The sequence below is a fragment of the Chiloscyllium plagiosum genome, unplaced genomic scaffold (assembly GCF_037043375.1).
Source record: "Chiloscyllium plagiosum isolate Xiang-an unplaced genomic scaffold, Cpla_swu_hap1 HiC_scaffold_23, whole genome shotgun sequence".
Lineage (NCBI taxonomy): Eukaryota > Metazoa > Chordata > Chondrichthyes > Orectolobiformes > Hemiscylliidae > Chiloscyllium > Chiloscyllium plagiosum.
Genome location: NW_028270161.1, coordinates 22,989,068 through 23,014,167, shown reverse-complemented (window position 1 = coordinate 23,014,167; position 25,100 = coordinate 22,989,068). Strand labels below are relative to the sequence as shown.

Here is a 25,100-nt window from a genome sequence, read left to right as displayed (position 1 = left end):
ACAATTAACAGACAGGAGTGTTCCCTCCCAGTCAGAGAACACTTCAGCGGTCCGGGACATTTGACCTCGGACCTTCAGGACAGGCAACAACGAAAAGTGGCTGAGCAGAGGCTGATAGCCAAGTTCGGTACCCATGGGGATGGCCTCAACCGGGACCTTGGGTTCATGTCACACTACAGGTGACCCCATTGCACTACACATACACACACACAACATACTCACGCAGACCTTCTCTGTTTTATGTGATTTTTACCTTTGTACACCCCAGTCCAACACTGGTGTCTCCAAATCATGACTAAATGTACAGCTAACATGGAACAGTACAGCACAGGAATAGGCCCTATGGGGCCAACATGCTAATCTAAACTAATCCCATCTGTCTGCATGTTGATGTGTCTGTCTAAATGTTTCTTAAACTTAAATTATATGCTTCTACCACCTTCTCTGCCAGCACGTTCCAAATACCTAATGTATCTCCCTTAAACCTTTCCCCCTTTCACCTTAAACCTGTGCCCCCTAGTATTTGACATTTTCACGTGGAAAAGACTCCTGACTATCCACGCTATTTGAGCCCCTCATAATTTCAATTACTGCTATCAGGTCGCCTCTCAGCTTCTGATGCTTAAGTGATAACAATCCAAGTTTGTCGAACCTCTCTTACTAGCTAATCATGAGCCCAGATCCATGCACTTTTGCCCACCTTACTGCAAAAGCTACATTCAGAATGGCCAGGCTGATCGATGCTTAGGTGGACTGAATTATATAAAAAAAAAGAGTTGAAACATTTTCTGTGGTTCTCTTCAATCTGATTTTCATTCATTTCTTTGTAATCCTAATGTATGGAAGCACATGTGTCTGTGCATGTTCATGATTGCTTCTATGCATATGAGGTCTATACAAGTTGAGTATGCATAGTAAGTGCATTTGCCCACTTTTGTTTGTATCTCGGTGTGTGCAAATTGTTCTCACATCACAATGTTGATATGTCTGTCTTGTGCATAGAGGATGCCTGATCTGCTGAGGGTTTGCCACAATTTCTCTTTTTGTTAGATTTGCAGCATTTAAAGTAATTTGGTTTCCTTTCTGATTGTGTTATGTTCCCAGCCACCTCCTACCTTTTTTCAGATTCTGAATGCTTAAGCTTTTTCACTGTTCCCTCTACCTTGTATTTTGTTTGATTGGCAGACGGTGAAATCATTACAAAGAAAGCTGGAAGAGAAGGAGGAAGCACTGCTGGGACGGACGCGGGTGGTGGAGATGTTGCAGCAGGAACTGAATGATAGCGATCAGAAAAAACAGGTTTCTCAACTCATTTAAATCGAGCCTCTCCTTGTTTTTATTAAGAAACTTGGGTACAGTGGGGCAGGACAGATCCATATACATATAGTAGCAAAGGGGAAAAAAAAAGCAGTTGAGAAGTAGATGATTTCAGATAAAAAGGTCTGTCGTGAACTGGGGGTGGTAATTTAAAAAAAAAAATTTTTGTTACTTTGGCAAAACTCAACATTTGTTGTCTTTTGGTGCCTTGATAACCAGGAGGCTTGCAGAACACTTCAGAGGGCAGTTCGCAATTCGCCAGGTTAGTGCAGACTGAGTGACATACAGAACAGACCAATGAAGCTTTCCATCCGAAAATAAAGTTGCAAAGATATTAGACTTAGCAACAATTTAGTCGATTCTGAAGAAGGGCTCCTGCCCAAAGCGTCGATTTTTCTGCTCCTCGAATGCTGCCTGAACTGCTCTACTTTTCCAGCGCCACTCTAATCTTGACTCAACAATTTCGTAGATGCCCGGCTACTGTTTTTGATCCTAATTTTTATTTTCATTCCATGTAGGTGTCCATGAAACTTGTCTTCTGAATGCCTGTAAACTATAGGAGGAAGAGAAGATTGAGAAGGGAGGGGGTTTCATATCTTTTATGTCCTGTGGGGAGAAAAAATGAATTTAGCAGGAAATGGATTGAATAATGGAAGATGGAGGCAAGAGAAAGTCATGTTTCGATGTCAGAACAAACCAGGGAACAGGAATAAAGATAATGGTTTTCGTAAAGCAGCAAGTGACAGGGAAGGTAGCTGCACAGTTAGAGATAGTGAAACAAAAACAGAGGGTGCTGCTGAAGCTCAGCAGGTCTGACAGCATCTGTGAAGTGAAATCCAAGTTAACGTTTTGGGTCTGGTGACCATTCTTCAGAACTGTTACCAGAACAGACCTGAAATGTTAACTTTGATGCTGTCAGACCTGCTGAGCTTTTCCAGCAACTTCTGTTTTTGTTTCTGACTTGCAGCCTCCACGGTTCTTTCGGTTTTTATTTAGAGATAGTGAAACGTGCTCAGTTAGTGCTTTGGGATGTGCAGTAGATTCCATGGAGTTGAGTGTTCTAATGTTTATGAAGCTCACTGTGTCTCTGTATTGGCCAAAACCTGTTGAGGTAAAGGGAAGTTTCAGGAGAGTTTTTTTTACATTCAAAGCATTTCTCAAATTAGCCCCACTAACCAAGGGAATTCTACAATTGGCCTTAATTTCCCAGCATCCTGGCAGTTATATATGACCCAGTGATGTGATGGAAAGTGGATGCTTGGGGACACTGGGTGAGAACAGACTCTCTTGTCTTTTTCCTTTGAAGTAGACAGGGCTAATTTCTCCCATGGAAGCACGCTAGATTGGAGTCTGAGTGAAGTAGAGGATGAAAAATTGTTTAATTTTGTCCTGGAACAATACATCCCAGTGCACATCCTACACTTGGAAAGGGAAAATACAGAACCAATGTGCAGAAGCAATATTTCAGTTAAACCATAAAACAGGCTCCCTTGGAGCACGGTGAAAGTTGTTAGTGTTAGCTCATTTAAATTCAAGGAGGACAAGTTGTAAACAATAACATTTTGGGTTGGTGGACATGAGTAATTAGAAACATAACATGTGGTAAGTTCAGCAGACTGGGAGGAAACCTTGACTTTGGACTTGAGGTTCAAAGGTGTCCACCCAAAGGTTTTCCTCATGCCTGGATCTATTGTAGATAAATTGGTAAAGATTGTTTGCTGTGTTTGGTCAATAGCTCCATTATTGTTGTATTGTGTGACTCCCAGAATTATAGGAAATGAGCTAAAAGGACCATTTTCATTCATTTTTTAATCCTAATGTATGGAAGCACATGTGTCTGTGCTCGTTAATGATTGCTTATATGAGCTCTATACAACTTGAGTCTGCACAGTAAGTGCCTACTTTTGTTTGCATCTAGTGTGTGTCGTGTGCATATTTTCCTCACGTCACAATGTTGATATGTCTTTCTTGTGCATAGAGGATGCCTGATCTGCTGAGGGTTTGCAACAATTTCTCTTTTTTTTTTCAGGTTTGCAGTATCTAAAGTAATTTGATTTCCTTTCTGATTGTGTTATATTCCCAGGCACCTTCTACCTTTTCTTTAGATTTAGTTCCTGCATGTAAATGCTTGTAAAAGGGACATCTTTGAAACAACTTTTCAATTTTTTTTAACATGCTTTTGTCCTTCAGGTCCTCGGGGAAAAGCTGCAAGAGGCCGAGGCCAGCATTGCTATATTACAAACTGCACTAGAATCGGAGAAATTATCGGCTGAAACACGGCTGAGGGAGGTGACTGAGAAATATGAGACTGAGTTAATGGAGAAGAATTGTACTGTCACACAGATGCAACAGGCACTGCAAAATGCACAGTCATCCTGTGCTGATCTGACAGCACAAAACCAGGAGCTGCAAAGTGTGATGGAAGACCAAGAGAGAATGTGCAAAAGATTGACTGATGAAATAAAGGAGTTGCAAGGTAACAAAGTAAAACTCTCCAGGAAAGTCAGAGAGACATTTTTAAATAGCCATTATCTTTGTTTCTTGTTCAGTGCTTCAACAGAGGTTTCCATGATCTTTCCAATAATCGCTGATCCCTGTTTAGAGTAGGACTTGCTTTGAGGGTTTACATTAAAATCCAATTTTATCTTCCATTTGTTTCTGGGATTAAGCAATATCTTATGTTATGCTGTTATGGTGGTTAATCAGAGACCTGAGTTTAACATGCTAATTATATGATATGTTTATTTATAATCAAACATAATCAGAAAAGTCCAAACATAGTACAAATAGCAGGTTATGTTGAACTCTCTCTGCACCTTCTCAGCATCTGTAATATTGTATCCTGCATTCTGTTCTGTTAGCTTGCTGCATTTGTATAGCGCGATCTGCCTGGAAATCATGTACGATAACACTTTTCACTGTACCTTGGTACACGTGACAGTAATAAATCAAATTAAATACAATATCTAAACATATACATTGATGCTAGTCTGAAATTGGTCAGATATTCTTATGTAAGAACTTTATAATTTGAAAAGCATGGTTGTTAACCAGGCAAATGCAGTTGTTTAACGCATTCCATAATTTTGGTATTGATTTAAAACTACATCAGACCTGTTTCTTCAAGCAGCACTTCAGAATAAATCTTCATATAAAGATGCCAAAGTCAAACAAACTTACCTTTTTTTAATTTATTAATTACTTGACTTGAAATGTTTCAATAACTTTTTGAGAATTGTGGGTGATGATTCCGGTTTTGAATACAAATCCATCGTGAATGAAAAGAGAAGGATAGGAGGGGACGTACTCTAGAAGTTAGGTGATACCAGCCTTTTTATCTTAGCATTTCGGTCAACTTAATATTTGTTAAAGTAAAAGTGCTAATTTAAAAATTGGCACATGAGGTACCTAGCTTCAATATCGATAATTTCCAGGATGGGTACAGTGCTGGAAAGATAAACATAAGTCCCCCCCCGGACTGTCCTAACAAACATTTGCAGGACAAGCACAATATGAATTCAATGCAGAGTAAGGTTCCCAGTGCACTGTGCCGTCAAATAATCCTCGACCTGAATAGTTTAAATGCAGAGTAAAGCTTCCCCTACCCATCCATGCTTAATGGAGATTGTAATGTCTTTTTTCAGGATTACTGAAGTCCCTCATTATGGTATCATGCTAGTAAATCTCCTCTGCATGGTCCCAAAGCCTTGGCATCCAGATTTTGATACAGGGCTCGAATTGAGATTTAATCAAACAAACGTGTTTTATAAGAACAGAAAAACATAAGCAACAGGAGTATTCTATTTAGCTTTTTAGGTCTGCCCTTCATTCAATTCGATATGATTTATCCACTCGACCTTCCCACACTTTTTTCACTTCCCTTAATTCTTATCATACCCAAAAAATCTATTGGTTTTTGTCTTGAATATAATAATTAAACATCCAATGATCTGGCATACAGAATTACAAAGATGCCTAACCCCTTGAATGCAGATATATTTCCTCATTTCAGTTCTAAATAGCCACCCCATATCTTTTAAACTGTTACCCCTTGTTTTGGACTCCCTAGCAAAGTGACATATCTTCCCAATCCCTTGGGAATTCTGTGTTTTGACTTGATTATAGGGAATATAAACCAAGTCAATTCATCTTTCCTCCTAGAATCATCCTTCAACCCAGGAATTAATCCAATGAACTTACATTGTATTCCTCTAAGGCAAGTAGCTCTTCCCTCAGATGTAGAGACCAAAGCTGTACATTATACTCTCCATCTGGTCTCAGCACAGCTCTGTCTGATTATAATAAAGCATTGTTTCTATGTAACCCTTTGTAATGAAGATTTGCATACTTCTTTTCCTCCTAAAACTAAATGTTAATTTTCTGTGACACGTGTACAAAGGCACCAAAGCTCTCCTGAATACCAATATTTCCCAGTCTCTCACTGTTTAAAGGGTATCCTGGTTTTCTGCTATCCCTGCCAAAGTGGATAATTTCACACCACCTTTCATGCCATGTTTTTGTACTGTATGGTCAAGAATATGCTTTAACAACCAAATGATAATTAAGAAAAAAAAGCCTAACTGTCACTGTGTGGAATTTTCTTTCCACTGCCCTATGTAGAACTCATTACTTACAATCTGTATCAATGATTTGGATGAGGAGACCAAAGGTACAGTAGCTGAATTTGCTGATGATATCAAGATTAAGAATCGATAAATAAATGTAGACAGACAAGTGAGAGATCAAACATTTGGCAAGTGGAGAATAATGTGGGAAAGTGTGAATTTGTCCATTAGAAAAGGGGTGTATTTATATGGAGAGAGATTGCAGAACTGGTGAGAGGAATCGGAGTATCCTGGGACGTGAACCACAACAAGCTGCTCTGCGGAAGGCACTTGAAATATTGGCATTTATTTTCAAGGGCAATTGAGTATAAATGCAGTGGCTTTTACTGCAGCTGGACAGGGTCTTGGTAAAACCACATTTGGGGTATAGTGTATATTTTGGTCTCCATTAGAATGTAGTGTGCAGTTGTGATGTCACCTTCATAGGAGGAATCTGATAACACTGGAGAGGATGCAGAGCAGATTCACTAGGATGTTGCCGGGGCTGAAGAAAGTTAGGAAGAAAGTTTGAACAGATGAGAGTTGTTTTCCTTGAAGCAGAGCAGACTGAGCAGAGACGTGATTGAAATATGTAAAACTATGAGGGGAGAGATCAAAACTCAGGGGCATCAATTTAAGGTAAAAGCAAGGGACTTAAAGGGACGTAAGGACAAGCTTTTCACCCAGAGGGTGCTGGGAATCTGGAATCACTATCTGTATTTGAGATAGTAACAGAAACCCTCATAGCATATAAGTATTTAGATGTACATTTGCAATTCCCACTCTGTGGCTGTGGGTCAAGTGCTGGGCAATGAGATTAAATAGTTAGGTGGCTGTATCCAACTGCCACAGTCTTGATGAGTTGAAGGGTCTTTTTCAATGCTGTAGACCTCTGATTCTTTGACTCTATTTTAAAAAGAATAGAGTTGCTTGAGAAGCAGTTCAGAGACTGTTCACTTGAGACATTCCTGGAATGAAAGATTTGTTTTATGAAGAAAACTTGAACAAGTTGGGTCTATATCCATTCGAGTTTAGAGAAGAATCAGTGATGATCTTATTGAAACTGATAAGGGGTCATGTTGGTATAGATATGGGAAGGATGTTTCCTCTCATGGGGAAAATTAGGATTAAGGGGCAAGGTTTAAGAATAAGAGATTTTGCTTTTTGAGATGGAAATGAAAATTAATTTGTTTTGGAAGAGGGTTGTGAGTCTGTAGAATTCTCTTTCCTCAAAAGCAGTAGAAGCTGGGGCCTTGAATTGATTCAAATGGAGAGTTTTGATAGACAAGGGTTGAGGGTTATAGAGCCAATCAGGAAAATAAAGTTGAATTCACTCCATGATCAAGTTGAATGACGAGAGTATGTTCCAGAGAAAGTATATTCCTATCAGGGTGAAAGGGAAGGCTGGTAACTACAGGGAATGCTGGATGACTAAAGAAATTGAGGGTTTGGTTAAGAAAAAGAAGAAAGCATGTGTCAGGTACAGACAGGATAGATCGAGTGAATCCTTAGAAGAGTATAAAGAAAGTAGGAGTATATTTAAGAGGGAAAACAGGAGGGCAAAACGGGGACATGAGATAGCTTTGGCAAATAGAATTAAGGAAAATCCAAAGGGGTTTTACAAATATATTAAGGACAAAAGGGTAACTAGGGAGAGAATAGGGCCCCATAAAGATCAGCAAGGCGGCCTTTGTGTGGAGCCACAGAAAATGAGGGAGATACTAAATGAATATTTTGCATCAGTATTTACTGTGGAAAAGGATATGGAAGGTATAGACTGTAGGGAAATAGATGGTGACATCTTGCAAAATGTCCAGATTATAGAGGAGGAAGTGGTGGATGTCTTGAAACGGGTAAAGGTGGATAAATCCCCAGGACCTGATCAGGTGTACCTGAGAACTCTGTGGGAAGCTAGAGATGTGATTGCTGGGCCTCTTGCTGAGATATTTGTGTCATCGATAGTCACAGGTGAGGTGCCGGAAGACTGGAGGTTGGCAAACGTGGTGCCACTGTTTAAGAAGGGTGGTAAGGACAAGCCAGGGAACTATAGTCCAGTGAGCCTGATGTCGGTGGTGGGCAAGTTGTTGGAGGGAATCCTGAGGGACAAAATGTACATGTATTTGGAAAGGCAAGGACTGATTCGGGATAGTCAACATGGCTTTGTGCGTGGGAAATCATGTCTCACAAACTTGATTGAGCTTTTTGATGAAGTAACAAAGAAGATTGATGAGGGCAGAGCAGTAGATGTGATCTATATGGACTTCAGTAAGGCGTTCAACAAGGTTCCCCATGGGAGACTGATTAGCAAGGTTAGATCTCATGGAATACAGGGAGAACTAGCCATTTGGATACAGAACTGCCTCAAAGGTAGAAGACCGAGGGTGGTGGTGGAGGGTTGTTTTTCAGACTGGAGGTCTGTGACCAGTGGAGTGCCACAAGGATCGGTGCTGGGTCCTCTACTTTTTGTCATTTATATAAATGATTTGGATGCGAGCATAAGAGGTACAGTTAGTAAGTTTGCAGATGACACCAAAATTGGAGGTGTAGTGGACAGCGAAGAGGGTTACCTCAGATTACAACAGGATCTTGACCAGATGGGCCAATGGGCTGAGAAGTGGCAGATAGAGTTTAATTCAGGTAAATGCGAAGTGCTGCATTTTGGGAAAGCAAATCTTAGCAGGACTTATACACTTAATGGTAAGGTCCTAGGGAGTGTTGCTGAACAAAGAGACCTTGGAGTGCAGGTTCATAATTCCTTGAAAGTGGAGTCGCAGGTAGATAGGATAGTGAAGAAGGCATTTGGTATGCTTTCCTTTATTGGTCAGAGTATTGAGTACAGGAGTTGGGAGGTCATGTTGCAGCTGTACAGGACATTGGTTAGGCCACTGTTGGAATATTGCATGCAATTCTGGTCTCCTTCCTATCGGAAAGATGTTGTGAAACTTGAAAGGGTTCAGAAAAGATTTACAAGGATGTTCCCAGGGTTGGAGGATTTGAGCTACAGGGAGAGGCTGAACAGGCTGGGGCTATTTTACCTGGAGCGTCGGAGGCTGAGGGGTGACCTTATAGAGGTTTACAAAATTATGAGGGGCATGGATGGAATAAATAGGCAAAGTCTTTTCCCTGGGTTTGGGGAGTCCAGAACTAGAGGGCATAGGTTTAGGGTGAGAGGGGAAAGATATAAAAGAGACCTAAGGGGCAACTTTTTCACGTAGAGGGTGGTACATGTATGGAATGAGCTGGAGGCTGGTATAATTGCAACATTTAAAATGCATTTGGATGGGTATATGAATAGGAAGGGTTTGGAGGGATATGGGCCGGGTGCTAGCAGGCAGGACTAGATTGGGTTGGGATATCTGGTCGATATGGACGGGTTGGACCGAAGGGTCTGTTTCCATGCTGTACATCTCTATGAGTCTATGACTGAATGGCCTACCCCAGCTCCTCAGTTCTATGTTTATATTTTGGTCACGGGGTCTTCAAGACAAGACATGAAGTTTAAAATTCAGGAAGAACTATTTCTTTACTCCTATAGATGGACTGAAGAAGGTTGAAGTCAGTGAGCAATCGGAATCTGAACTAACGTCACAAAGGGAGACATCTGTCCGAGTCCAGGAGCTTGAGGAGAAAATCCAATTACTACAGGTTAGCGAACCGTTTTTGATAGTGGGATGAATAAGACAAAATACATTGAATTAAAACAAAACACGTTTGCTGATTTGTGAAGTCTACAATATTGTCCTCAAACATTGGCAAGTAGGAAGTTCGAGATTGGCGTAACGGAGGTTTTGTCACTGCTTGTAATTTTGTTGAAGCTGTGTGTGTGGCACAGCAAGACCAGGGCGGTCTCTGGATAATCTACACTATATCTATTTCTCCCTCCTCTATCGTATTTGTGCTGTAGGAGAACAGTGTGGACAATGACCACACCAAGCATTGGTGTGCCAGGTCCCAAAGAATCAGCACCAACAATTCAATGCTATTTCTTGATATCACATGGAGTGAATTAAATTTGCTGACAATTGGCATTTGTGATGCTGGGGACCTCTGGAGAAGGATTTGATGGATCATCCACTCAGTACTTCTGACAGAAGATTGTCACAAATGTATACCAATACCACACTCTGGCGTGTTTGTGCAACTTTAATGAAAGTGAACATGTTGCTGTCACGACAGTTCAAGGATATCAATGTCCTCACCGATTAGCTCTCTTTCTGTGCCTCACAATGGAATGTCTGAGCTCACTTGCCATTTCCTCGTGTGCTAAATATGGTAATAAAGATTTTAAGAAAACAGTACTGAGATCTCTGTTACAGCTTCAAACCTGTAGCTAAGCAGCTATTTCAGGATTAAGATTAAGCTTTAAGCAGCTTTGTAAACTGTCTCTGTGCCACTTTTAATATCTCAGTTACATGTCAGTACTGCTTACGCAGTTAGATTTCAATGGTTATTGATATTTTGTTCTCAGTTAATGCAAAATATGAGGTAATTAGTGGTAGCTAACAGTACAGTAATCCAGTGACACCCTCAGACCAATGTTAAATCAGATCCAGAGGAACCTCAGTTATCCGAAGGACACAGGCGGGGAGTATTTTGTTCGGTTAATCGAATTCTGGATAATCGAATGCTGGATAACATAGTTCAACCAAGCATCGGGACCTTGCAATCTTGTCGGATAATCAATGCCAGATAATTGAGCTTCCTCTGTATTTTATTACAGGAGTTCTGGCATGACTGAGTTCGTTGTATTCTTGCCTCCAAATCACATGACTACAGGTTTAAGTCTAACCTCAGGGCTTGAAGAGATAAATCAAGGCTGACACTGCAGTGCTGTACTGAAGGAGTGCTGCACTGTTGTGTGTGCTGTCTTTCAGATCAGACTTTAAGCTGAGGTGCCATCTGCCTGGTTTGGCGGATGTGAAAGATTTCATGGCTCTGATTCGAAAAAGTTTAATTATCCCCAGCATCCTCAAAATATTTAGCCCTCAGTCAACATCACACAAACAGGTTATCTGGTTGTTATCAGATTGCTGCTGTTTGTGAGATCTTGCTTTGCATAATATATTTTCTGTGTTTTCTGCATTATATCTGTGACTGTAAAGTACTTTGAGAAATATGATAGTTGTGAAAAGTGCTTTAAAAATACAAATCTTCACCTTTTAGTAACTTTTTGTATAGTTTATCTAATCTGCCTTGTTCCCTTAAGGTTAGATTTGACGAGAAACCGTTGTGACAAGAAGTAATTGAATTCAAATATTAAATTTGTTTCCCTGCTCTTAGACTCTTTACTCTTATTTACATTCTCATTTGTATATTTAGAAATAAACCCCCAATAAAAAGCTACACCTGACTGGTCAGGAATGACGGTTAACTGATTTTGGAAATACTGCAGAAATGTTGCCCTCCCCCAATATCATACACTCTTTAATATAGGAAATCACCTCAGCTGAAGCATTTAGGACAATATGACAAGGTTAGGAGAGATGACAAACAATCATTAGGTTTCAGAATACTTTCAAGCTACCAGACTACTGAGTATTTCCATTTAATGTTTTTATTTAAGATTTTTGGCAGTTTAATATTATGATTTGTTTTAGACTACTCCAAATCCTTCCTTTTGGCCTCACTAGCAGCTTCCTGGCTCCAAACAAACTCTTTGGTCTTATTACCCATCGCCCTGTACCTGTCTACTTCCATTGGCACACATTACCAACTGCAGCAAATTCGGTTTCATTATTCATGTTTATAAATCATCACATCCAACAGCGCAGCTGCTCCTGGTCTCTGTCTTCACCCTCGCACTTGCTTTACTTTTCTTCGGCTTCCTGTGTATCATCTTGTCTTAAACTCCTAAATTTCAAGTTTTCAATCCTTGTTTTACAATCCTTTCATGGCTTTGTGCCTCTCTATCACTATTATCTCCTCTGGCCCAACAACCTTGAGACATCTACACTCCTCTAATTCTGGCCCCTATAGTACCCCTGAATTTAATTGTTGTATCATTGACAACTTTGTCTTCAGTTTCCAAAGCCCTAATTGTGAAGCCCGTTGGTTTTCTATCTCTCTTTTCATTTAACTTTCTTAAAAACACTCTGACCAAACCTTAGGCTTTCTCCCTAAAAGCATCATATGTGGCTCGTATTGCTCCTGAAAAATGCCTTGAGATGTTTTATAATGTTGAAGGTATTATATAAATACGTAAAGTGTTATTCACACTCTCTATAGTTTAAAGCAGAGGTTTTGGATATCTTTACCCAATCGCTGGGACTCCTTAAAAGTCTTCACTTGCTCTCTTCATTCCATACGTTTCTTGAAAGTATTCTGAAACCTAATGATTGTTTGTCATCTCTCCTAACCTTGTCATATTGTCCTAAATGCTTCAGCTGAGGTGATTTCCTATATTAAAGAGTGTATGATATTGGGGGAGGGCAACATTTCTGCAGTATTTCCAAAATCAGTTAACCGTCATTCCTGACCAGTCAGGTGTAGCTTTTTATTGGGGGTTTATTTCTAAATATACAAATGAGAATGTAAATAAGAGTAAAGAGTCTGTCGGGTATAACACTCTAGTACTGTTTGAGCAGTGGAAGTTATGGAACTATGGGGGAAGAACAGAATATTAGGATAATTAATGAACATCCTCCGTTATGGTATAAGTTTCCATGATTTTGGCCTTTAAATTATTTTGTCAGGGTTTGCTTTGTTTTGAGCTTTATGATTAAGTCTGGTCCCCATCTCGTGCATGTATTCTTGTTGCTGTAAATTGCTTCAGTGTCTCACCTTGTTTCTGATCTGCAATCCCAATTACTCCATTAAAGTGCCCTTCCCCCACTTCCACTCATTGTACAGGCCTCTGCATTCTTTTATCAGAAGCTCTTTTGATGATGATCCCATGCTGCATTTGTCTGCCTCAAACCCTTGGTCTACACGCTTAGTCCCATTACAATTAAAAGTGTATTCTTTTCCAGTTCCTCCAACAGGATAATAAAAACCTTTCAGTCTTATACAATATAAATGGAAGTCATGATTTACAGGTGCCAGTGTTAGACTGTGGTTTACAAATTAAAAGTCGCACAACACCAGGTTATAGTCCAGCAGGCTTATTTGGAAGCACTAGCTTTTGGAGAGCTGCTCCTTATGTTTGATTGTTACCTAGTGTTGTGTGATTTTTCACTGTGTAAGTGGAGACAGTTAATTAGACTCTACCTGACCAAAGCCAAAGTTGAACAAAATTTATGTTTCATCATCTTCTCTCAGATCTTATAAAGTTATTTTTCACCAGAATTATCTTTTTGTCTCTTAACTGTCCCACTTTATTCTCCCAGGTATTCCTACCCTTGTGTGAAGTTTTTAAGTCCAACTGTTTGCATCCTCCTGTAGGTTTGTGTCCACTATTTGTAGCACTGACAAGCCATTTACCTTATTAAGACCTTTTGCCTGCGCCACATCAATGTTTGCAACCTTCCTGTGCTTTTCTCCAGTACAGATGTTTGTCAGAGTGCTCTGCTTTGTCTAACTCACCATTCTCAGTTCACTTTTCCACTTAATCCACTTACGTCTGGTGAAGAATCTTTTTAAGGTAGATGTCCCAGATTAGTCAGCATTTTTTTGTGGGTGTCACTGGCCAAGCCAATATTTATTATCCATCATCAATTGCCCAGAGAACAGTTAAGTGTCAACCACACGTCTGTGGGTCTGGAGTCATGTGTAGGCCAGACAGGTAAGGACAGCAGTTTCCTTCCCTAAAGAACATTACTGAACCAGATGGGTTTTTCCAACTTGCATTGAAGCAGTCTGAGAAAACAACTAAACCATGCCCTTACAGTACGCAGGCTTTTTTTGACAGTACGTTATGATGTGGGTATTTCCAGCTTTACTAATAAAGAAAATCTGACTTTGTGTGTGTTACAGAAGTTGCTACAAAACTGGTTGCCATTCTCCTTACATTTGATGCAAAAAATCTTATAGCTGCCCACACCTCTTGCCATTTTTTCCCCATTATAAGTCCAAACATCCACACTTGCTCCTGTAAAACTGGTGTGCTCTTCACTGAGAGGTAGTGTTGCAGCACCTCAGTTTCATCGTTCCAAGTAAAACTCGAACCATCCCTGTTTTGTTTTGATATTGCTACTTAATCATTAATAATAACAGAACACAGAAATATTTTATAGAACTGTGGATTGCCCTACCTTTGAATCAACTGGGAGAAAGTGAGCACTGTAGATGCTGGAGATCAGAGTCGAGAGTGTGGTGTTGGAAAAGCACAGCAGGTCAGGCAGCATCCGAGGAGCAGGAGAATCGACGTTTCGGGCAAAAGCCATTCATCAGGAACGAAGCCTCATTCCTGATGAAGGCCTTTTGCCCGAAACGTCGATTCTCCTGCTCCTCGATTGCTGCCTGACCTGCTGTGCTTTTCCAGCACCACACTGTGGACTACCTTTGAATTCCCTTGTCGAACGATTCTCTGTCCTCTGACCCACATCTCCTGAAAACTTCACTTGATCATGACTTTAGTATGGTCTGCCTCAAGATAGCGGTTAATATATTAATTAAAATTTAACAGAATGGTGAGTTTCTTGTTGTTGCAGTTTCTGATCAGACTTGCATCAATATTTAAGAATTGAGTTGTCAGTGAAACTTACAGAACAGGAATCCTATATGTAGCCATTTGCTTGTAACAGTGCAGCTTCAGGTTCTGACCAGTAGGTTGTGCTATGCTGCAGGTTTTTGACATTGCTTGTAGCTGGTCCAGGTTTACGTACAACAGAACTAATATTTGTGAATTGACTCTGAGCAAAAATGTAATTCCCCCAAATTAAATCATATTCTAGAGGTTATTACCTTTGAGAGGTGTTGTCACATTCAATGATTTGTGTTTTTTATTCTTCTTAAACCACGTCACCCATAACCAGACTGCTGCTGAGGAACAGGAGTTGGCATCACAGAACAGATTGGCAGAACTAGAAGAAGAGAAGGGAAGTCTGATGTGGAAGACAATGGATTATGAGGAGGTCAGGACTGAAAACGGTAAATAGCTTTGCTTTGAAAAGGGATGTTATTTCATTCTTTAAACAGATGGATGACCTTTTAATCTGTATTTTGCTGATGTTTGTCAGGGGATATAGTTTGGAATGACAAGACTGGGTTGTGATTTGTTGCTCCTGTCACTAAAGCTGGCTATAATCTCCCAAGTGTTCTTTGGTGCAAGAGTGGTGTGAAAAGACTGCAAAAATTACAAGTTTCAGTCCTTCATTCAAAATAGAGTGTAGCAGCTATGGGCTGGTCAGTTAAATCTTAGTTATAGGAACATTTTGAAAATGATAATTCCACTCAAGAATCATCGGTCACTTGAGACAAATGAAGGTAAATTGAAAGAAAGCCAGCATAACTTTGTTAAAGGCAGATCATGTTTAAACAACTTATCATAGAATCCCTACAGTGCACATAGAGGCCATTTGGCCCATCGAGTCTGCACCGATCTTCCGAAGAGCATCCCACCCAGACATACCCCCATTATATTGAAGAAGACCATTCAGCTAATCTTGCCTGCCAGGGCACAGGTAGATAATCAGACTCATATAATTTTCCAGTTTTTGGCCAGTAGCCATGTGGGTTGCAGCACTCCCCAAAACTTGATGGGGTCTATCTCCAGATACTGACAGAAGCAAGTGAGGAGATTGGTGGGGCCCTGACAGGGATCTTTGTATCCTCTTTAGCCACAGGCAAGCTCCCAGAAGACGAGGCAATAGCCCTTGCTGTTCCTTTGCTCAAGAAGGGCAGCATGGATAATCCAGGAAATTATAGGGCAGTGAACCTTGCATCAGTGGTCAGGAAATTATTGGAGAAGATTCTTATGACAGGATTCACTTGCATTTAGAGAAGAATGACCTTATTTGGGTTTGTCAGCATGGCTTCATGCAAGGGAGGTCTTGTCTCACAAACTTGATTGAGTGTTTTGAGGAAGTGGTGAAGGTGATTGAGGCTAAGGCAGTGGATGTTATCTGCATGTACTTAAACATTTAACAAGGTCTCCCATGGTTGGCTGGTCCAGAAGATCAAATTGCATGGAAACCATGGTAAGTTATCAAGTTAGGTGCAAAATTGGCTTGGGCATTGAAGAGAGAAAGTAGTTGTGGAGGGGTGTTTCTGACTGGTGGTCTATGATAAATGGTGTTCTGCAAGGATCAGTGCTGGGACCTCTTGTTTGTCACATATGTAAATAAATTGGACGTAGATGTCAGTGGTCTGATTAGAAAGTTTGCTGATGACACGAAAGTTGGTGGAGTTGTGGATAGTGAGGAAGGATATCAAAGGATGCAGCAGGATATAGATTAGCTAGAAAGCCGGGCAGAGAAATGGCATGTGGAGTTTAATCCCTCAGGTGTGAGTTGATGCCCTATGGGAGGTTAAATGCAAGAGGAAAGTATCCTGTCAATGACCAGACCCTTAGGAGCATTGATGTACAGAGGAACCTTGATTATCCGAACGTTGATTGTTTGAAATTCGGATTATCTGAGCAAGATTGCAAGGTCCGATGCTTGGCAAACTGTGTTATCCAAACATTTGATTATCTGAACAAAGTACTCCCTGCCTGTGTCGTCCGGATAATCGAGGTTCCTCTGTGCGGATTGATGTGTCAGTACTACAATTGCCATGCCTTGTCCACATCTTACAGGAGCTAACAAAGACTGCCTCATCAGGTGGCACGGTGGCTCAGTGGTTAGCACTTCTGCCTCAGCGCCAAGGACCTGAGTTTGATTCTAGTCTTGTGTGACTGTCTGTGTGGAGTTTGCACATTCTCTCCATGTCTGTGTGGGTTTCCTCCAGGTGCTCCAGTATCCTCCCACAGTCAAAGATGTGGAGGTTAGGTGAATTGGCTGTACTAAATTACCCATAGTGTTAAGGGCAATTAGGGTAGGTGCATTAGTCAGGGGTAAATATAGGGTAGGGGGAATGGGTCTGGATAGGTTACCACTCAGAGGGTCATTGTGGACTTGTTGGGCCGGAGAGTCTGTTTCCACACCGTAGGGATGCTTTGATTCTAAGACTCTGACTGTCTACCTTGTTCATGCCTCTCATAACTTTATATACTTATATCAAGTTGACACTCAGCCTTCACTCTCGTGAAAACCACCCAAGTTTGTCCAACCTCTCCTCATAGCTAACACATTCCAATCCAGGCGACACCCTGGTAAATCTCTTTGGCACCCTCTCCAAAACCTCCACATCTTTCCTATAGTGCGGTGACTAAAATTGTGTACAGTAATCCAAATGTGGCCTGACGAAACATGACTTGCCAACTTTTATATTCACTGCTCTGACCGATGAAGGCAAGTATGTTGCATGCCTCTTTCACCGTCTTAACCTTTTGTGTTGCCACTTTCAGAGAGCTATGGTCATGATTGAGTCTTTTGATGAAGTATCAGAAAGTGTTGCTGAGAATAATCTGGTTAATGTGTGTACGTGGACATCAGAAAGTGCCACTTAGTAGGCTTGCTAACATGGTAGAAGCCGGCAGATTGGGAGAGACAGCAACGGCATGAATATAAACTTGACTGACAGACAGGAAATACAGAGTAACTGTGAATGGTTGTTTTTGGTACTGGAGGAAGGTATGCAGCAGCATACTCCAGGGTCATAACTAGGACCTCTGCTTCTTTTGATATATATTAATGACCTCGGCTTGAGCATGCATTTTCAAATTTTGTAGACGTGCCAAAACTTGGAAATATTGTGAACTGAGAAGTGTAGCCTTTGAATAAAAAAGCCCGTGAAACGGGCAGACGTTTGACAGATGGCCTTTAAGCTCGAGAAGTACAAGATTTCAATAGGAAGGAATGAGGAGAGGAAATTTTTTTTAAAAAGGGCACAATTTCCAAAAGGTGGTGCAGGAGCAGAGAACCTGGAGAGTATATTTGTCCAAATCATTGAAGGTGGTAGGGCAGGTTGAAAAACTGGTGGAAAAGATGTGTAGATCCTGGGCTTTCTAAATATTTTCTAACCAAGTTGTTCAGAAACGTTATGACATGCCTCAAGAACAGGTGGGCTTGAAGCTAGGCCTTCTGGCTCCGAGCTAGGATCAGGGACCTAAAGTTAAAAGTAAGAAGGTAATGCTGATGCAGGTTGAAACATTGGATTAACCTCATCGACCATGTTGTAACCAATTCAAGGCGATGACGTTTACAATGGCTATACAGGCTTCAGAACAAAAGGTGATAACGGTGCCACTAATGAAAAAAAAGTCAGTTATTTGGATATGTTTTTCTCTTTGGAGAAAGTTGATGGGAGATTTGATAGAGTTAATCAAAATCATGTGGGGCCTATGTAGAGAACAGCTGTTCCCACTGGTGAAATGTTCAGGAACGAGAGGTTGCAAGATTAGGAGTATTGGCGATTAAATCCAAAGCAGCATGATGGGGAAACATTTTCTTGCAGTGACTGGTCACGATCTGAAATTCACAATCTAAAAGGGTGATTGAACTGTCACTTTTGAAAGGAAATTGAATAAATACTTGAAATGAAAATATTTGCAGGGTTACAGGAAAGGGTAGGTTCTTGTAGATCACGAGCACAAGTGTGGACCGAATGGTCTTCTGTGTTGTAACAGCTCTGATTTGTAATTCTCCAGTCCTGTCCCTGTTGAAGTGTATAATACTGTTGTGGGGAATGTGGGGTCTGGGGAATGTGGGGTCTGGTCTCTGTTTAGCTATAGGAGCAGCAGGTTTATCGTTTTGACTATGCAAGACTATAAATCTACTCAGAGACAGGACTTACTGAAATACTGTTGTGTTCTTAGTGTGATGGTAAGATATGAAACTGAATAATATCACCTAGAACAGCAATCAAAACTGAAGTGCTTCTCATTTATGTTTCAACAGAACATCTGCGAGCTAGGATTAAAGAACTGGAACAACAGGAGGGAACTGAGGCATTGGCTCACGATGCTCCAGGATACATTCAGGTATGGACATCTGACTAACTGTTTATCTTAGGAGGCTTGCTTGTCTATTGGATTGTCTGGGAGCATCATCTGGGCGAGACTCTGCTCTAGGCAAGCTGACGGCCCTGTCGTGGGAACTGTATACACCACCAGAAATCGGCACAGGTGCCTCAAGGTTCTTTCAGATGGGTTAGTAATCCTGTAACCAAATTGCTTACTTTGTTTAGAAGTAGTACAAATGACTAGATAGTTTATGTTTAGCCAGTGTTAGTCTGAATGTAACTAGCAACAAAGGTAACCAGTGAGAATCTCCCTGCTTTGTTTGAATGGTGCCACATTATCTTTTGTAACCACCTGACGGGGCCTCAACTTTGATACTTTCTTGAACAGTATGTTACTCCATAATACAGCACTGAAATGTCAGTTTAGATTATAAACTTAAATTTCTGGAATGGGGCCTGAGGTTGATATTGTCTCAACCTACTGGGACAGTTAAAAATCACACGACACCAGGTTATAGTCCAACAGGTTTAATTGGAAGAACTAGCATCAGGTGGTTGTCACCTGATGAAGGAGCAGTGCTCTGAAAGCTAGTGCTTCCAATTAAACCTGTTGGACTGTAACCTGGTATTGTGTGATTTTTAACTTTGTACACCCTAGTCCAACTCCGGCATCTCCAAATCACGACTACTGGGACGGTGCTCTGGTAATCAACTCCTCTGTTCCCAAAGTTTGACAAATGTGAAAATATTTAGTCAAAGTGACGGAAGTCCCAAATTACTTGACTGGCAAACGCAAATTAAAATAAAACACTCATCAGGTTTTTGTGCTGAACAAGAAAATAGCCGTCTGTTATGGATAGATTGTTTTGAAGCCGTGGCAATTAGGAAATATAAACTGCTAATTTGTAACTCTACCATTTAAACATATAAACTCCTCACTTTGTGAACAGATGCACGTTAAGAGTGGGAGAAGAGAACACCAAATCACAGTTCAATAGCACCAGTCTTGACCAAGGTTTTGACACTCTGTTCCTTCCAACTTGCAAATGCAATTTTGTAAGACAAAAAATGTACCAGATGGATAGATCTCATTGGGAAATTTACAATATGTAACAGATGAACTTTGATGGCCAACATTTTTGGATGCTTGGCTTTTCTTATGTTTTTTTCCCCTCCAAGTTTAATCTTCTTCACCCTATTGGGGTAGGCGAGATCTAAGCCAGTAGAAGAGAATGGTGGAGTTGTCACAACAGATGACAGCACCAGTTCTTGGGCACGGATTTGTTTGTTTCAGCAAGGAAGCAGATTCCTTTCACTTGAGCCTTGTCACCTTCTTGGGGTACCCCAAGACTTCATACAATGTAATATATTTTGGAGAAGTCACTATTAGGTAATTAATCATTGAATAAAAAGGAATGGTATAGCACGGAAGTTCTTGTTTCTAATAGTAGTAAAGGATAAAGATACTGTATAACAGCTGAGCCACTTCAAATCTATATTGCAGTTAATAGGCTTTCAGTCGGAGATGGCTTAAAATATCCAGCTTGGCCCAGTATTACAGCTGGGTGAGTCTATCTCAGCTCATTGACACAGGGTTATTGGAGGTTGTTTTATGGCATCATAAGTTAGAATAATTTTATAACCCGTACATGTAATGAAGTAGTGATAGGCGGTCACATCACAGACACTGACAGCACCACTAAACTTGACCAAGGGCTCTATTCGTGAGCATACGCACATTGTAGTTCTGAGCTATATAGAGGTGCAGATTCTCGATTCAGTTCCTGATCAGCATTTGGGGGGAAGGTGTATTTGCTGTTGGGAGTTGCAAGATCAGAGCGGTAACTTTTGCTGGGGTGGGTGTTCCCACTGCAGAAAGAAATGCCAATATATACAATAATTAATTATTGTAAATGCACGGTCTTGAGACATTTAAACGCAGATTTTACTGCCACAAAAAAAGAGATGTGGTTTGACTTGCCCCAACTACCCTGTTCAGTCGGTTCTGCTATAATGCGTGTCTCTTCAATGAGAATTGGCTTTAACGAGACTGAAGAATTTAGACCGTTATTTGTCTAGCATGAACTTTCCTTACCTGTATTGGCTATAATGCGATTCGGGCCCAATGAGTTTAAATGGCTATTGCACGATTTCCTCACAACACGAGATTGCACGAGAATGGAACTAATGCATTACATCAGAACTGGCTGTACTATGATGGAATAGGTGGATTTCAGATCTGCTCTGCATTTCTGAAGGTGCCTAAATTGGAAGTGCCGATGTGGAATGTGATCCTGGGTGAAAAAGTAAGAGCAGAGTGGCAATTTGACAGTGGTTGCACTTCCCAGAAGATTTTAGCCAAACTGTGAAGAGTACAAGTGAAGCTAGGGTCTCGGAATTTTTATAACTCCTTGGAGTTTAGTTTTACTTCACTGGTGTATCTTGAACAAAGCACTTCCATCAATTTTGCTTCTCTATTTAGTGTGGGGACACTGGCAGCAATATATTGGACACCATGGTACTGGAACAACCAACCCAGTCTGGAGACAGTTCATTTGGCATCACAGGTAATGATAATTGAACAAAGTTGGAGGAGTTATTAGCTGGGGGGGGGGGGGAACTTGAAGAAGATGGTAGCTATGGTTGGGCTTTGTGACAGTAGAACTTTGTACAGATGATTACCCAGCAATTAATCTGGAGCCTGAAACGTATACTTGTCCTGACTGCCCTTTGCTTGCCCTTGGACCGGGAAACAGTGCAACAGAAGCAGAGTATTCAACATCTTGAACCAATTCTGTTAAGGGAGCAGCTAAACCCCATAACCATGATACAGATCCCCCCACATTACTGGTAAGCGATATGATGGGAGATCCTCTAGCATTGCTGTAGAATTGGGTATTACTTTATTTCATTAATGATGATCTCAGCTGGTCACCGAGAATAGAGATTCTATTTTACAGGGTCTGGGAAAGAGTCATTGTTTAAAATAATCTAATTCTGGGCTTCCTCCAGTCACTACCAGAAATAAGAAGTGATACAGCACAGAATGATTCAGCCCACCGTGTCTGTGCTGGCCCTGTGAAAGGTTACCTAATCAGCTCCACTATTTTGCTGTTGCCTCATTGCCCTAGGCATATTTCCTTTTCAAGTACTTATCGAATTCCCTTCTGAAAATTGCAACTGAATCTGTTTTCACCACTCTTTCAAATGATACATGATATATCATAACTCTTTGTATGAAAAAAGTTCTCCTAATCCATTTGGATTGTTACAATTATGGTAAATCTATGTCCTCAGGTCCTTCTGCCAATGGGAACGGTTTCTCCTCATTATACCATCAGGAGGCCTGATGATTTTGAACACCCCTATCAAACTGCCCCTCTCTGAGCAGAACCATCTTGTATTCTCTAGTGGCTCCAGATAATGGTGTGAAAACATGTCAAGATGTGTAATTCTTTATGTTGCTTAGTTATACAGTCCAGGAAGGCCTGAACTTGATCATTTGGGATACTGTATAATCTAATATGAGGAAAATCTCAAAAAGGTTTTAGAATTTTGAGTTTGTAGAATTTCTGACATATCAGAGTACTACTATTAGCTGTCCTTTCACTTCTACTTGATGACGTGAGATCCATTGAGGGGAATTGAAAATCCTTTCTTTCTAAGGGGAGATGTGTAGGTAGTTCCCTGGGCCATGGACCTGATTCTGCATTAGTCTAGAATGACAGTTGTAAGACTTACTGTCTGAACTAAATTTGTGGCAGACTCAATTAGCCCCTCAATAATTTGAACCCTAGTACAGAACTCTATTAACTTATTACAAATTTTCTTTCAGCGAGTCAACAAAGAAGTACACTGGGAAATGGGAAGCAGACTTGTTGATGCCGTTTATTCCTTGAGGATCTTGAGTGAGGCTCATTGTTGAGTTAGATTAACAAGAACTTTGTTCGGCATCTGCTCTGGTGATATTGATGGAATATGTTGGGAACATAACTCTGCCTTCGAACCCAAGCTGTACTGGGTCATGCTGTTGTTTTTACTGAGTTGTGTAGTGGTATTCCAGGTGTCAGTGCTGACAATTCTCATGGATGAATACTAAAAACTCACTAAATGCGATTGTACTTGAAAAGCAAGGGAAAATAATGAAAGAGATAATGCTCAGCACACCTGTTTGCATCTGAAAGAGTTAAGAAAGTTTATAAGTTGTGACAGACCATAGAACATAGCAAAATACAGCGCAGTACAGGCCCTTTGGCCCTCGATGTTGCGCCGATCCAAGCCCACCTAACCTACACTAGCCCACTATCCTCCATATGCCTATCCAATGCCTGTTTAAATGCCCATAAAGAGGGAGAGTCCACCACTGCTACTGGCAGGGCATTCCATGAACTCACGACTCGCTGAGTAAAGAATCTACCCCTAACATCTGTCCTATACCTACCACCCCTTAATTTAAAGCTATGCCCCCTCGTAATAGCTGACTCCATTCGTGGAAAAAGGTTCTCATGGTCAACCCTATCTAAACCCCTAATCATCTTGTACACCTCTATCAAGTCACCCCTAAACCTTCTTTTCTCCAATGAAAACAACCCCAAGTGCCTCAGCCTTTCCTCATACGATCTTCCTACCATACCAGGCAACATCCTGGTAAACCTCCTCCACATCCTTCCTATAGTATGGCGACCAAAACTGCACACAATACTCCAGATGCGGCCGCACCAGAGTCTTATACAATTGCAACATGACCTCAGGACTCCGGAACTCAATTCCTCTACCAATAAAAGCCAGTACGCCATATGCCTTCTTCACCGCACTATTTACCTGGGTGGCAACTTTCAGAGATCTGTGTACATGGACACCAAGATCCCTCTGCTCATCCACACTACCAAGTATCCGACCATTAGCCCAGTACCCCATCTTTTTGTTACTCATACCAAAGTGAATCACCTCACACTTACCCACATTGAACTCCATTTGCCACCTTTCTGCCCAGCTCTGCAGCTTATCTATATCCCGCTGTAACCTGCCACATCCTTCCTCACTGTCAACAACTCCACCGACTTTCGTATCATCCACAAACTTGCTCACCCAACCTCCTCCAGGTCATTTATAAAAATGACAAAGAGCAATGGTCCCAAAACAGATCCTTGCGGAACACCGCTTGTCAGTTGTCAGTTCATCCTGCATCCCAATAAAAGGTTAGTTTCTACTTCATGGAAGTGTCCATGTCAAGGATTTTAGTGAGCAATTGTTAAAAAGGACAGGAGAATAGAATAATCTTAGTTCATCAGACTTCAGTTATTGGGTTTGATTAAGATGAATGGGAATTAGCCTATTAGTCAGCCAATTACTTAACCTTGGAGTAAAAAGTAGGAAGGATTCTGCTGCCTGTATGGTAGGGTAATTTAACTACTAACATATACTTTTTCCAGCAACGAATTGCTCCTTCCATTCCTCCTTCTGCTTCTTCAAAAGAAAATAAATGAAAAATTGTTACATCAAAGTTTGTCAAGATCACACATTTGCATTGGCAGAGGCACACTTGCTGAGCAAGGAAGGTTAATGTGTTTATTTTAACCCACCCACTGTTTGTCCACTCATACTTCCTTAATCCTTGCACTCTCTGTAGGTAGTAGGTCCCAGCTAATTTGCCATCCTCTGTGCTGGCCACTTGTAAAGATATAATTATATGAGTCAGAGGCCAAGTCCTTGTTCTTGCCGCAGGCCCCTTTACAGTCTGCACTTGGAGCTTGTAACCAGGTGCTAGGCTGAAGCAGGGGCCAACATCTAATGGTGGAGTTTTGGAACGCATTGAATGACAAGTCTGGCAGACTGGCATTTCTGAGTATTGTGTAGTAAATGACCTGTTTTTCAGCTGACAGTGTGCATCGTTGTATTGCCAATTGGTAAGTCTAGCTCTTCCTTTTGCAGGCAGTATCCAGTAGTCACAAGAGTCCCAGTAGAAGTCAGAATGCATGTATAAATGTGCTTGAACTCATGAGAAGTGTGGATCATAGATGATGGATGTGATGTTTGACTTTTGTTTGCAGGGCAGGCAAACAAAGCGGAAGTTCTTCAGGATATTGCTGAACCAGAACCAAAAGCAGCAGATCTGACAGAAGTTCAGGTACAGGAACTTCTTGCTGTGACACTTCCTATCTCAGTTTCATCCCAAAGGGTGGAAAGTTTTCCTCATGGTGTCTGCACTCATACACAAAGCTTCTTATTTGTGAAGAA

At 41.0% G+C, this 25,100-nt stretch overlaps 1 protein-coding gene across 2 annotated transcripts in view; it reads left to right on the top strand.

Annotated features, from left to right (window-relative positions):
* Window positions 1–25,100, top strand: part of LOC122561779 (golgin subfamily B member 1-like) — a 75,636-nt gene that overhangs the window by 16,709 nt on the left and 33,827 nt on the right. For both annotated transcript variants that reach the window (XM_087999458.1, XM_043713925.2), the window contains exons 7-13: window positions 1,186–1,299; window positions 3,508–3,793; window positions 9,457–9,566; window positions 14,834–14,948; window positions 18,800–18,882; window positions 21,346–21,430; window positions 24,914–24,990. In XM_087999458.1, the coding sequence (XP_087855584.1) occupies window positions 1,186–1,299; window positions 3,508–3,793; window positions 9,457–9,566; window positions 14,834–14,948; window positions 18,800–18,882; window positions 21,346–21,430; window positions 24,914–24,990 (870 nt within the window). The remainder of the gene's footprint in view (window positions 1–1,185; window positions 1,300–3,507; window positions 3,794–9,456; window positions 9,567–14,833; window positions 14,949–18,799; window positions 18,883–21,345; window positions 21,431–24,913; window positions 24,991–25,100) is intronic.